This window comes from Diadema antillarum, unplaced genomic scaffold (genome assembly GCF_040938485.1).
Source record: "Diadema antillarum isolate AM-2024a unplaced genomic scaffold, OU_Dant_1.0 seq00001483_RagTag, whole genome shotgun sequence".
NCBI lineage: Eukaryota > Metazoa > Echinodermata > Echinoidea > Diadematoida > Diadematidae > Diadema > Diadema antillarum.
Window position 1 is genome coordinate 200,992 of NW_027272222.1, and position 15,023 is coordinate 216,014.

General features: G+C 40.3%; 1 protein-coding gene across 2 annotated transcripts in view; it reads left to right on the plus strand.

Annotated features, from left to right (window-relative positions):
• Window positions 1–15,023, plus strand: part of LOC139709962 (uncharacterized) — a 143,648-nt gene that overhangs the window by 116,463 nt on the left and 12,162 nt on the right. For both annotated transcript variants that reach the window (XM_071621909.1, XM_071621910.1), the window contains one exon: window positions 13,627–13,706. In XM_071621909.1, the coding sequence (XP_071478010.1) occupies window positions 13,627–13,706 (80 nt within the window). The remainder of the gene's footprint in view (window positions 1–13,626; window positions 13,707–15,023) is intronic.

Sequence of the window (15,023 nt, forward strand, 5' to 3'; positions counted from 1 at the left end):
ATGTAGAAGAAGGATTACTAAATGCAGAGAAATTGTAAAAATGGGTGGTTCGTGGACTTGTTTCTGTGCTAGCAGCACCCCCATGCGGTGGAAGTCGTCGTAAGACCTCAAAATTTTGTCATAAACCTATCCAGGGATGCCCTTAATGGGTGGGTGCAAGAATCTCATCCTATGCATTCAAAACCCATGTCATTTTCACGAAACTTGACAAAAGTGTAGAAGAATGCTCGAATGGTCAGAAGCTATGCAGTGTGTTTGTGTGTGACACACACGTACACACTTGAACTTGGCATACACCCGAAGGATAATTCAACTTGGGGATAAATGCGAGGGATCACCAAAGTGATGCAGCTTTTTGAGTATGTAACAAACAAAAACAGAAAAACTGACCATTCGAGCATTGAGAATTTAGGGTTTCTTGGACGAACACTGAACTAGGACTTTCTATAGCTCAGTCGGTAGAGCACCGGGCTAGCATCCGGAGGTCTCGGGTTGAAATCCCGATGGAATCCCATTTTCTTTGCTCAATTTTTCACTCGTAAATGATATTAATTTCTGGCCAGTTTTTCTGTTTTCGTTTCTTACATACTCAAAAAGCTGCATCACTTCGGTGATCCTTCACCGAAGGATCCTTTTTTAGACCACCATTTGAGACCCTTTTTTAGACCACCCGAACCCGATCTGACGGAGAAATTTTGGTGACCAAAACTATGATGTCACGAAATGAACGAATAAGCCCTGCGCTGATGCGCTGTGCTACACACTCCATCCACACAGTGGGCTCCGTCTATGGAAGGCCGTAGCGGGCATAATTCGTTTGGGGCATACGTATGGAAATGGGCATACGTATGCAACTGCCTTTAGCAAACATTTGCTAATTGACCAATCAGCGAGTGTTGTTTGGCAAACGTTTGCACGGTACGATAGCATACGTTTGCAAGTTTGTTTTTTTAGCAAACGTATGCGCAGAATGCCAGTGAATTTATTTTCAAGGCAATTAACCAATGAAGTTAGCTGTTAGAACCAGCTGATCAGCTCGGTACGGCTCAGTACTGCTCAGATCAGCTCAGTATGGCCAATAAAACTCAAGTGGAAAAGACCTGCGGTAAGTGCAAAAGTTTCAAAAAAAAAATCTTCAGCTCATTGAAGAAGGCAGATTTAACCATGCTCCAGCTGAGGAACTAACAAGGTACGGTGTGAGATTTCCATGTGGGTAATTCCATGAAGTTGGGGCAGTGTCCATGTAGCATCGTGATATTTAAAAAATACATTTCAGCATAACTCAATATTAATTATGCTATACATTTATTGTTTGTAGGCTTTACATTTGCGTTGAGGCCACACATTTTCCTGCAAATTTTGTGCCATTCAGACTCAATTTTGATGAAGTTATTAAACAATATGTAACAGTCCTGTAGCATTGTGATATTTTAGAATTTGGTCCTAAGAGACAAATTATGGCAATTAGCTTGACCCAAATTTGATGCAATATGCATATTTACAAGATATGAATGAGATAGCTAAATATCTCAAATTTCCTGTACACAGTTTTAATTTTAAAAGAAAATTACAAAATGTATCACGATGCTATGCGGTGTCCCTTTTTGTGACATTTGGTGGACACTGCGTAGCATAGTGACACATTGTGTAATTTTCTTGTAAAAGTAAAACTGTGGAAAGGAGAGTTAAGATATTTAAGTATCTGACTAATCTAGTAATTATGCATATCATATCAAATTTTGGTCAAGCTAATTGCGTTAATTTGTCTTTTAGGACCAGATTTTAACTATCACGATGCTACATGGACATATCACGATGCTACAGGACACCGTTACATATCGTTTTAATAACTTCATCAAAATTGAGTCTGACTGGCACAAAAATTTCCAGGAAAATGTATGGTCTCAATACAAATGTACAGCCTATAAACAATATATGTATAGCGTAATTAGTATTGAGTTACGCTAAAATGTCACACTTTGTGCCCCAACTTCATGGAGTTACCCATGTAAACATAATAATAATGATAATAATAATAGAGAGACTCTTATAAATCGCTCATTCTACCCAAAAAGATACTCATGGCGCTATAGAACAGAGTACATAATGTATCACGTTACAACAGTATCACAGAAGATAATAAGAACAATAACCAAACAAACAATATACATACACATATACATACAGGTAAACAATTGTCAATTTAGATTAAAAAGGTAGGTCTTGAGGTTCTCTTTAAAACCATCAATAGAAGATGCTTGTCGAAGAGATTTTGGCAGGCTATTCCAAAGTTTTGGGCCCATGTATGAAAAAGCACGATCCCCCAATTATGCTTGATTTGAGGTACCCGTAATTTTAGCGAGTTTGATGAACGGAGATTTTGTGGTGGTTGGTGAAGATGGTTGGTGAGTATTTTGAAAGTAGGCAGGGGCAAATTTGTGCAATGTACGGTAAACAAGAAGAAGAATCTTGAAGTTAATACGTTTTTCTACAGGAAGCCAGTGTAGGGACCGAAGTATTGGGGTAGTATGTACAGTTTTCTTCGTGAAAGGAAGTAATCTAGTGGCACAATTCTGAAGACGTTCCAGTTTACTGAGTTCTTTTTGTGGAAGGCTGCAAAACAGAATTGCAGAAATCTAGACGAGACGAAATAAGAGCATGCATCAGTTTTTCTGCTGCTGATCTAGTTAAATATCTCTGAATTGAGCCCAGGTTACGCAAATAAAATCTTACAGATTGCAATACATATGAAATGTGGTCTTTGAATGTCAGATTTGCATAAAAAACAACACCAAGATTACAAACTTTGTTCGAAGGCTTGATATTACTATTGCTAATTCTAACATAACATATGTATCAGAATTCACTTTAGACAACATCTGTTTGGATTCTATCAGAATAAATTCTGACTTACTGTCATTAAATTTGAGACCATTTCTTTCCATCCATGCCTTAACATCATTCTAATCGTTTTACAGCTTCAGAGAGTTCAGTCCTGGTTGGTGAAAAAGATACAAATATTTGTATATCATCTGCATAACAGTGATACTGAATGTTGTGTCTTTCAAAAATGTGCCTAATCCTTGAAAGATACAGAGAGAACAGAAGTGGTCCACCTACAGACCCTTGCGGGACACCGCAAGTAAGTGCAGCCGGATCAGAGTTACTGTCATTGATCTTAACATATTGTGAACGGCTGGTAAGGTAAGATTGAAACCACTCTAATGCAAGTCCTGTGACACCATCAGATCTGAGAGTCTGGGTGAGAATGGAATGGTCCACAGTATCAAAAGCTGCCGACATATCAAGTAAAACAACTGCAGTGATATTCCCAGCATCCATCTGCCTCAAACATTGATCAGTTGGGTCAGTAAGTAATGTCTGTACACTATGATCGGGTACATATGCTGATTGGCGGCTATCAAGAAAATCATTCTCCTGCAAGTAGTCTCATAGGCGTGAGAAGGAAACATGTTCCATAACTTTGCTAACAAATGGCAGGTTTAAAATTGGTCGATAATTGTGCAACATGTTCTTATCTAAGTGAGGTCTTTTGAGGGTTGGAAATATCACCGCTGTTTTCAATTCATTTGGCACAACACCTGCTGCGAAACTTTATTATGCTCTTAATGGCAGGGGCCGTCACTTATACACATTTTTTAATCAGATCCGTGCAGAAAGGGTCTAATTCACAGGACTTATTTGGAGACTTCATAATCATATTCTATACCTCAGTTACAGTGGCTGGATTTAGTGAGTCTAATTTTGAAGTAGTTGCAACTTGAGCTTCAGTTTTAACCACATGGACACATGGTAAGGTCAAGCTTATATTCGCTATCTTATCTAAGAAAAACTGACTAAACTGGTTTGCCAATTCTTCGTCAGAATCATGCTCAGGTAGAGGGGATGTCTGTTTTCTGCCAAGAAGCTTGTTTACAACTTTAAAGAGTTTCTTTGTGTCTCTACCACAGTCATATACATATACATACACTAAGTACCTCCTTGCTCAGAATCGGGCATGAGTACCTACCGTGCACACTATATACACACATGCAACATACACACATATACAAATGCATATTAAACAAAGTACCTGATTGGTCGATCAATTGCATACTTTGATCTGCAGTAAATTAACATACGTATGGAATGGGTTGTGGTATCCATGACTAAGCCATAAGGCTTTGGATATTCATTTATTATAATCATCTCATTAATATGCATGTCTCAGGTTCTATGTTATTTGATGTAATATTATTCATTGAGTTATCCATATGCAATACCACTCTTTGTTCTCCATCACCATATTTGGTACCCTACCATCCCAATAGTGAAAGGTATCTGGGAAATGAGTGAGTACTTAGGAATGTCAACTGACCACAAAGCTTGCCCCGTGCAGGGTGAGTAAACCTCGCTTGAATTTTGGCTCTCAACCTCTCAAGTCATGTGTGCTGTGTCTGCTTTCTTGTGAATGTGAGAGTGAGTGTAAAACTGGACTATGTGACTATTTGAAAGTTTCTCCAGTACATTAACCCGTTGAGGACGGACTGATTTTGCTACAACATGCATTTCCCATAGACACCTGCCCGAGTATACTCGGGACTCATCCTAAACGGGTTAAATTGGCGAAGAGGACTTAAAAGTTCCCACTTATCATGGCAGTCTATGGAAACATTGGCAGTTTTGATGAAACTGTGGAATCATTTGAATCATTTGCATTCATCACGGTGAACAATATTAGTGCTGACAAACGAGCCAGTTTGTTTCTCGCCTGTGTTGGTCCAAGTGCCTACAAGCTTCTGAAAAACTTGTGCAGTCCAGTGCAGCCACGTACAAAGAACTGTGCTCAGTTGAAGCAACTTCTCGCTGAACACTATAAGCCTGCTCCTATCATCATTGCCGAGAGACATAAATTTTGGACAGCGCAGCAAAATGAACGTGAATCAGGGCAGACTTCGTGGTGCGTCTTAAAAATCTGGCGTCTACATGTTCGTTTGGCAACTTCTTGTCGGAGGCATTACGGGACCACTTGGTGTCGGGACTTCATCCAAAAATGTCCCGTGTTCAGAGACAACTCCTGTCCATACGTGAATTGTCATTCGAGGATGCCAGGGCGAAATGCATCGCTGAGGAGATGGCCGGTGCTGCTAACAAACAGCACTTGGGAGGAGCAACAAGCAGACTGGATGCCCACCGAGTGGATCATCGTGCCAGACAGCCCCGGACTAAGAAGCCGCAGTACCTCCGTGATCATGCCGGGAAATCATCGCCGGGAAAACCGTTCCTGACCAAGTGCAAGTGCTGTGGAGGAGATCATCCCAAGGAGGATTGTAAATTCAAGGACGCTACATGCCATTTTTGTAAGAAGAAAGGTCATATCAAACCAGTGTGTAGATCGATGAAGCGATCAAATCAGCATTATGTTGACTCTGACAATGAAGACTCTCAGACTGTAGTGTCTAATGTTGTTGAGAATACCACCATGTACAACGTAGTAAATGAAGGTGAGTGCAACCATACTTCTACTCCTTACGTAGTTGAAGTTAAGGTAGGCAGTGCTCTAATTGATATGGAAATTGATACTGGTGCATCTAGGTCTACTGTATCTGAGGAGGTTTACTCTGCGAAGTTGGCTAGGTACCCCAATTCAGAAGCAAATGTAGTTCTTCGCAGTTATTGTGGGGAGGAGATGCCCGTTTTGGGAAGTGTAAAAGTACCCGTCAAAGTCGGGGAAGGGCCCAAACTCCACCTGGATCTTTTGGTGGTCAAGGGGAAGCGCCCAGCTCTTTTTGGAAGAGATTGGCTAGGCAAAATCAAACTCAATTGGGACACCATTTGGGCCGTCAAACATGAAAACAAAACCAAAACCACACCTCACCATCCCAAATCTGACTTGAATTCCCTCCTCAAACAACATGAGAGTCTATTCACAAACACAGGGTCTGGTATCAAAGGGTTCAAAGCCTCTCTCAAACTAAAACAAGGTGCCACACCGACCTTTCAAAAGTCTCGACCCGTACCGTATGCCACGCTAGAAAAGGTCGAGCAGGAGGATGAACGGCTCATAGCCGAAGATATATTGGCACCTGTTGCCCATAGCAACTGGGCATCGCCAACGGTGCACGTGCCAAAGGCCCAAGGGAATATTCGCGTGTGCGGCGATTACAAGCGAGTCAATTAGCTGATCGAGGACGATGGGTACAAACTACCCAATGCGTAAGATTTATTCGCTAAACACGCGCAAAAGGGCACAGCTCCGAAGGTTTACTCTGTCATTGACCTGTCAGGCGCCTTTAACCAACTTTTCTGAGATGAAAAATCCGCTGAACTTCTCGTTCTGAACACGCACAAGGGCTTGCTAGCGCCCTAACGACTGTGTTTTGGGGTTAAAACCGCGCCAGATTTGTTTCAAGCGACAATGGATAAGATTTTATCCGGCATGCAAAACGTATTTTGCTACATCGATGACATCCTGATCGCGACGGATACACTCGAGCAACACACGCAAATGCTAACCGAGCTCTTTGCCCATCTAGAACGGTACAATGTTCGCTTGAACCGGGAGAAATGTCAATTTCTCAAGCCGTTGATTAAATACCTCGGACATCTGCTCACTGCCGATGGTATCAAACCACTACAAGACAAAGTGGAAGCAATAAAAAATGCACCGCGACCGGAAAATGTGTCTCAGTTGAAGTCATTTTTAGGGATGATTAACTACTATGGGAAGTTTGTGCCGAACCTGAGCTCAAAGCTGCATTCACTCTATGCACTACTGCAACATTCCGTCGAGTGGAAATGGTGTGCTAAATGTGAAGAAGCATTCACATACACGAAAAGCATGCTTGCCAGTGACCAAGTATTGGTGCACTATGATCCGTCTAAACCACTCATTCTGGGTGTTGATGCTAGCCCTTATGGGTTAGGCGCAGTTCTCAGCCACAAACTAGATGATGGCACCGAAAAGCCGATAGCTTATGCATCTCGAACATTGTCCGCGGCTGAGAAAAATTATGCACAAATTGATAAGGAAGGATTAGCGATTGTGTTTGGTGTGAAGAAGTTTCACCAGTACCTGTACGGGAGAGACTTCACACTGATCACAGACCATCAACCGCTAACGCGCATTTTCGGACCAAAAGCGGGGATTCCCCCTCTCGCTGCTGCTCGAATGCAAAGATGGGCTCTGCTACTGTCAAGCTACCAGTTTAAGATCGAATATAGGTCTTCAGCGCGCAATGCAAATGCTGATTTACTCAGTAGATTACTGCTTTCCTCAGTTACCCCTCACCCGGATGAGCTGTGTGTTCATCAAATGACAGTGGACCAGCTCCCTGTCACAGCAAAGCAAATTGCTGGGCGAACTCAGAAAGACGCAGTGCTAGCCAAGGTGTTAGATTACACACTCTCGGGATGGCCAAATCATACGGATGATGAGGCTATGAAACCATTTTTCATGCGAAGACATGAACTCTCACTCGAAGACGGTTGTATTTTGTGGGGTAGAAGAGTTGTCATCCCAGAAGCGCAGCGCGAGCACATTTTGAATGAGCTCCACGAGTGTCATCCCGGTATGAGTCGCATGAAAGCGATAGCTCGATCGTTTGTATGGTGGCCTGGCATCGACCAGGACATCGAAGATGTCGTGACAACCTGTTCAGCCTGCGTTGCAACTCACAACACCCCGAAACAGCTTCCTCTCTTGCTATGGCCATGGACTACCGAGCCGTGGCAACGAATTCACATTGACTATGCCGAAGTCAAAGGGCAGTCATTCCTGCTGGTGGTCGACAGTCATTCAAAATGGCTGGAAGCTTTTCCGATGAGCAGCACCACTTCGACTGCGACAATCAATGCTCTGCGCTCCCTGTTCGCACGATATGGTTTACCACTCCAAGTCGTAAGTGATAACGGACCACAGTTCATATCAGAGGAGTTCACAACATTCCTCAAGCTAAATGGCATCAAGCATACTTTATGCCCGCCATATCATCCTTCCAGCAGTGGTCTTGCTTTCAGACTTTCAAGCGGCTGTTTGAAAAGTCTGACAAAAAGCTTACGCTGCAGCACCGAGTTGCAAGCGTGCTATTTCACTACAGAAACACGCCTCACACAACCACAGGTAAAACTCCATCAGAGTTATTTCTGAAGCGCGCTCCTAGAACACTGCTTTTTCTAGTAAAGCCAAGCTTACAGCGAAAAGTTGAGAACAAACAAATCGCAAGCAAAAAACAGCATGATGGCTCAAATCCCAAACCGCGCTCTTTTGATCTCTATCAGCCTGTACGAGTCAGAAACATGAGGGGAGGGAAGGAAAGATGGATTCGTGGGACAATTGTACAAATCAAAGGCCCACTAACCTACCTAGTAAGAGTACCTGGAAATAACAGACGATTTGTCCATGCAGATCACCTCATTCCTGATGATTCCAGGAACGAACAAATCGAACCAAATGAACAACCTGAACAGTACTCGCGTAACTCTGATCCAATGAACAGCGAACACATCACTGCTCCAAATAGTGTGAACACACCCCCAGAAAACGAATTAGAACCTCCTAATGATAAACTACTCATTTCACACCCTACTCCAAACATCGACCTGACAACCAAAACACCTGTTGTCGTCACTCGTTCAGGCAGAGTAAGCCGACCTCCAGTTCATTACGAACCATAAATGCATTGTATATAGATTGCAGTTAAGGTTTACCATGTCATGAAGCAATGACAAGAGTGATAAGATGTATTTTTGTATGATAGAATACATTGTTGTAATAAGTACGTTGAGGATTAAAAGAGTATTGGAGTATGGTGCACTCAGTCAGTTGTAATTTGTATACTCACTTTAATAATGTTCATTAATATCTTCAAATTAAGTTTGAAGAAAACTTCAATTCAATGAATCTCAGATTACCTCAGATGTGTGTGTTATCATACAATGTTTAATTGTACCCAAAATCAATTGATTTAACACCGAATAACAATGGCATTGATCATTCATGCTTAATTGTTCTACTTAATGATTTTATCATTTTGTTTAATATCCAATCCCAACCATAATCAGTTAAACAGTATTTCAGAATTTAGACAATTTGGCAGATGACCAAATTGTATTTCATGAAAATGGGTTATCCATTCTGATGCGTTATTATTGTACAATGTGTATTTGTGTAGAAGTAATTTTCCTCCTTTAAAATTTTATATGTCATGATCTAGAGGGGAGGAATGTGATATCCATGACTAAGCCATAAGGCTTTGGATATTCATTTATTATAATCATCTCATTAATATGCATGTCTCAGGTTCTATGTTATTTGATGTAATATTATTCATTGAGTTATCCATATGCAATACCACTCTTTGTTCTCCATCACCATATTTGGTACCCTACCATCCCAATAGTGAAAGGTATCTGGGAAATGAGTGAGTACTTAGGAATGTCAACTGACAACAAAGCTTGCCCCGTGCAGGGTGAATAAACCTCACTTGAATTTTGGCTCTCAACCTCTCAAGTCATGTGTGCTGTGTCTGCTTTCTTGTGAATGTGAGAGTGAGTGTAAAACTGGACTATGTGACTATTTGAAAGTTTCTCCAGTACATTAAATGGGGCATACGTACAAAAGATAACATGCAAACGTTTGCTAAACACCGTACAAACGTTTGCCAAACAACACTCACTGATTGGTCAATTAGCGAACGTTTGCTAAAGGCAGTTCCATACGTATGCCCCAAACGAATTATGTCCGCAACGGCCTTCCATATCCGTCGCCTCTCCCTCGCTTCTTCTACCACACCCTGACTTTGCCACTTTCACTATCAGTGTCATTGTCACTGTTATCACTCAATTCACTCTCGATGTCAAACTCAGTCTTTCCGTACAATAAAGGTGAAAATTGGACGTTTGAATGTCTCAACTGAGAAAGCAGGTGCAACTAAAGACAGGCAAGATATTGCATCCGCTCACCAAGAAATATGTGCTTTATGAATGGCGGCCTCCATGTCCCGCTGCACTCGTAAAGGGTTTTGTTCATTTCATGACGTCATATTTTAGGGCTCGAAAAAGACGGCTGTTCCGGAGCGAAAATCGGTGAAGTAAATCAATTTTAACTTGCGATTTCTCAGTGGCGTGAATATATTTTAATAAGTCACATTAAAAATCTGTTTTAGGAGACATTTCCCTCTGCTTTGACACACCTTCTTTTATATGATTTTCTTAATTTTAATGTCTCGTTCACCGTACTTTAAGAGAAAGGAGGAAGAAAAACAAGAAAGGAAGAAAAGAAAGACTGTTTAGGTCAGAGAGTGGTTGTTGCAGAGGACAGACTTTGGCGATTATGAAAAGCTTTACAGCAATTACATGATGGAGATGTCAACAGCTTCAAGAACTAAGTCTTTCTATGTACCCGGTATGACAAATTTCTCTCAGTGGGTCAATTTTATATAGGAATCATATGGTTACTTGTTCACTAGCGGTGGCGAATCATGAAAAAATGTTAGCAACACCGTATTGCAACAGTTAGCGAAAATACATGTTCCAAATTTCTTTGTGACAATAAAAACTGTTTGCGAACTTTCTTGCAACTGTTAACGAACCTTTTGCAACCCTTTACAAACCCTGGCGAAATCCCAAATTCGCTACGGTCGCAAACGTTCGCCACTCAGTGAGATACCCCCTTAACAAATTACACTTAATAGTGTTGAAGACATAAGAGCCTCATACATTCTTATGGTGAGGCTACCATGTCATCATGCGTGTTCATTTCAATTTGTTATAAATTTTGTAAACATTCTTATTCCTCATCCCAATCACTATAAATTCTTAAAATCTGTACTCAGTATAATTTATTTATAGTTGTTCAAATGTAAAAGTCTGAAAATCATCCAGGAAGTCTCTTTTAAAAACAAGTCCACCCATTTGTGCCCCTTCCGCCCACTCTTGTTTGATGGACCATTGAACCACTTATTCATCTGCCACAGACTGTTTATCATTATTATTATTATTTTATTATCATTATTATTATTTCAGGAGGGGGAGAATAGTGATAATATGGGAATTATCATTCAGTGAAAGAATTAGGTTTAGACAGCCGACTGGCACCTTTGATGGATAGCCTATATTACTGGAGAAATCCCCAGATTATACTCCAAAGAGATCACCGCCAATAATGTCCATTTATACCATTAGCCGGCCTTGCCTGTCTAGCCTGTCCCCATTCATGTCCATTATGACTTTAACCGTTGGCCTGCCATGTGATTCAGTCTTGGTGCATAAAAGTAGATTGCATCCAACTCCAAGGGTCTCTTTTTGTTCATGCTCTACGACCGGAGCACTTTGGTGTGTTAACCAAGCTCAAGCTATAACTGTTACTCTGACTCGCCCCAAAGATTGTGTTGCTGTCAAGTGAGTACAGCCGGTTAATAAAACCGCAAATGAAACTGTATATGGAATGACTGTCTTCTCGCAGTTTGTTTGAGTGAATTTCTTGTGGAGTACCTCTTCCTATAATAATGATTATAACCAGACCGATCCCAACATGACAGTAGAGCCATTGAGGTTGTGGAGGAAGTAATATAGGGAAGAATGGGGAAGGAAAAAAGTTAATTCTCCCTATCACATATAACCGATATCAAGCAATATCACCTCACAATCACGATATCTGATCGATCACTTTTGGGACATATATACTTCCTTTCGGTTTTGCGGTTCTAGAAAATTGTACCTAATGGATATTTTCCATAATTTTGTCATTTGGCATTATCAGCCCAGCATTGGGCCGCTTGGCAGAAGAATCACATGTATCAAATGTAAAGTTACAGATTAGAAAATAACTCTATTATTCGTGAGATTATAAGACATGATTTGATATGATCTATGAATACTAGTACTTCAGCATTTAATGACCATGTGCATAAAAGTGTACATTTACACATCACGCGTTCATAACTAGAAGTTTATATCCCAAGAATTAAAGGTAAAAAAATTAGAGCGCCACACACGTTCAGATTCGGAGAGCTATATGTCATAGGGAAAATTTATGAAGGATTGTGAATCTTTCTTCTTCTTTTTTTCATCGTGTAAAAGTTACTCTAGCTTGATAAAAGGGTTTTCTTCAGACAGTCCTATGCAAACTGTACAAAACCTCTTCACTTCAATCATGTGCTGATTTTGTGCTGAGTACTTCATGGAATTATGGTGTTTTTGTTGCTGTTGGTTTTTTTTTCCAACTAAAAGTGCACTCACCTTCAGGATAGTTCTAGTTGTCTATATTTTGAAAATCCCCTAAAGTATTGTCATGAAAATTAGTGTATACAGATAGTGATTATTTGCCAGTAATATGAAACTGTTGTCTCACATTAGAAAGATGTTTGTAGACCTATTGGGAGAATAATGCATAAAAGTAGACATATATCAGTCGTTATAGCGACACTTCTACCCTGTAACTCTCGACTCCTTTTTGACAGCAAGCTTGTCACCTATGTTGTTTTACGGATATAGCTGATGTTTATGTGGGGAAAGGATTAATGGAGAGTATTTTTGCTGGAAGGATAGAATTGGCTAACTTGACAACAGGTCATGAGTAGACAATGTGCCTTGCACAAATCTCACAATGAAAACATTTAATGTGAAGAAGAAAGATAAGTTCTTTTTTATGTTAGCCCACAGCATGAGGAAAGGAGAACAACATCCAGAGACATCAAGCCTCTGTTTCTGAATATATCATGTTTTTCTCAACTCTCTTTTAAAGATTCCCTATATTGGGGAAACAAGAGTATACTCAATTTTTATGTGAAATTGCATCAGTCAAAGAGATTTCTTATTTGATATTCCATGGAAGCTTCAAAAGGCCAGGTTTGTGCAAGAGACAAGTGTAAATCAACTTATGCACATGTAGAATCTTACAAAAGTTGAAGTACAAATATCAGTCTGGCAGCAGTCAGCTTTTATAAGATTGATTGCATTTACAGTATGGTGTGCTCCTTTTCCTCTGAATGCAGAGTCTATTGCAGAGTGTATTCATTGACAAGGTGGTTCCAAATATATTTAGTTGAAGTGTAGTTCCACATCACTTTCAAGTAGACTGTGAAACAGAAAGAAAAGCCACATAAAGAAAATGATCAAAGCTTCAACTAAATGTGGATAAAAACAGTGCAATGGAATCATAAAGCTTTAAATGTTTTCGTTGTATTAAAGTGATATACTGTAGTTCACAACTGCACTAAGAGGCCATAATGTCACCTCACAACACTCCCAATGACAATGGGAGTTATGTTTTTTGGTCAGTAATTTAGCAACCACAACCCCTTTGCCCTTCATAGTTATTGTTGCAAGGTTTGTTACCAGACATAATGGCCCGAAATTATGAAGGTGGTTTCACTTTAGACCATGGTTTTATCCTCCTTCAATTGCCATATCATTTCAGTATGGATGCTTGTTATATCATTAGTTTGTGAAATCATGGAGAAATTTTAATTTATTAACTCTTATTCAAGGTCTGATTTTGAGAAAACTACCATTATTCTCCGTATCTTCATTTTAATTCTTTTAATAGAGCCAGTGTGAACATGGGTGAATTGCACTTTAAGTTCCAATTAACATTTCGTATACCTGTTCCATTTTAATCAACAGACAGAGAGCCAGACACTTTGATACCACTCTAGCTGCTCTAAGCAAGACACATGTCAAAATCCTCTTCACCGACTCCACAGGTAAGACTACTTTCCTCTGCTCAAATGCAATTAAGTTCAGCATCGAGCCTTAGATCTTGTACAATATCACCAGTGTGAACAGAATGTAAAATTTCCTCTTTGCATTTTGACAAAGTGGATGAAATAAAATCACTGATAAAATTTCTTCTCTCATTTCTGTTGTTATACTTGTGAAGAGAACTGAGCTGTTATCATTTTTTTCAACATTGAGTGCACAATAGTATAGTATTTTGCAAAGCAATCAAGATCTTTCATATTTTCGATATAGATTTTGGTTCATCCAGGTAATACAATAAAAGCATGTACCGTATTCGCCTTGATAAGGCCACACTATTTTCAGCAAAACTAAAGCAGTAAAGTCGGGGTGAGGCGTATACGCCAGCACAAGCAAATTATTCTTTGCAACTCAAGAATCACCTGCCTAACCAACACACATAATTATGTATGGGACTATGCAATGTGCCAATGAGCAACGGGATGTCAACCACTAAATTACGTGTAATCAGTTTTTATACCCCCGCCAAACGAAGTTTGAAGGGGGTATATAGGAATCAGCGGACGGTCGGGCGGTCGGGCGGTCGGGCGGTCGGTCCGTTGCAAATCTTGCGTCGCGAACTACTTCCTCAGTTTTCAACCGATTCCCATAAAACTTGGCACAGATGTGTGCCTTGGGTTGTAGATGTGCAAGACGTATTTTTTGACAGTACCCAAAAGTACGTTGCCATGGTAACGGCATATTATCTGCAAAAATGGGTACAAATCTTGCATCGCGAACTCCCACAGTTTTTGATCAATTTTTATGAAATTAGGTACAGATGTTCATCTGAATATGTTAATGTGCAAGACACATATTTCCGCAGTGGCAAAAAGTGCGTTGCCATGGTAACGGCATGTTATTGGTAAAATATAGGGCAAAATGCTTCATGGCAAAACTGCTTCATCAGTGTTCTTCCAATTCTCATGGAATTCATATTGAATGTTTGTCTTAGGATATAGGTCAGCATGACACATTTCTTGACAGTGACAAAAAGTATGTTGCCATGGTAACAGCTCACATATTATGAGCCAAAATGATGGAAAATTTTGTGTTGCAAACTACTTCCTCAGTTTTTGCCCAATTTCCATGAAACTTGGTACAGATGTGTGCCTTTGGTTGTAGATGTGCAAGACGCATTTTTTGACATGAAAAGGTATATTCAATAGGGTCTGCTCGTGAGCGCTCTACTGGCTGCAGTTCTTCTTCGATCATCTTCAAACTTGGCATGAAGGTGTATTATGATAAGACGAAGACGCCTATTGTTTTTGGTGATGGCGCCC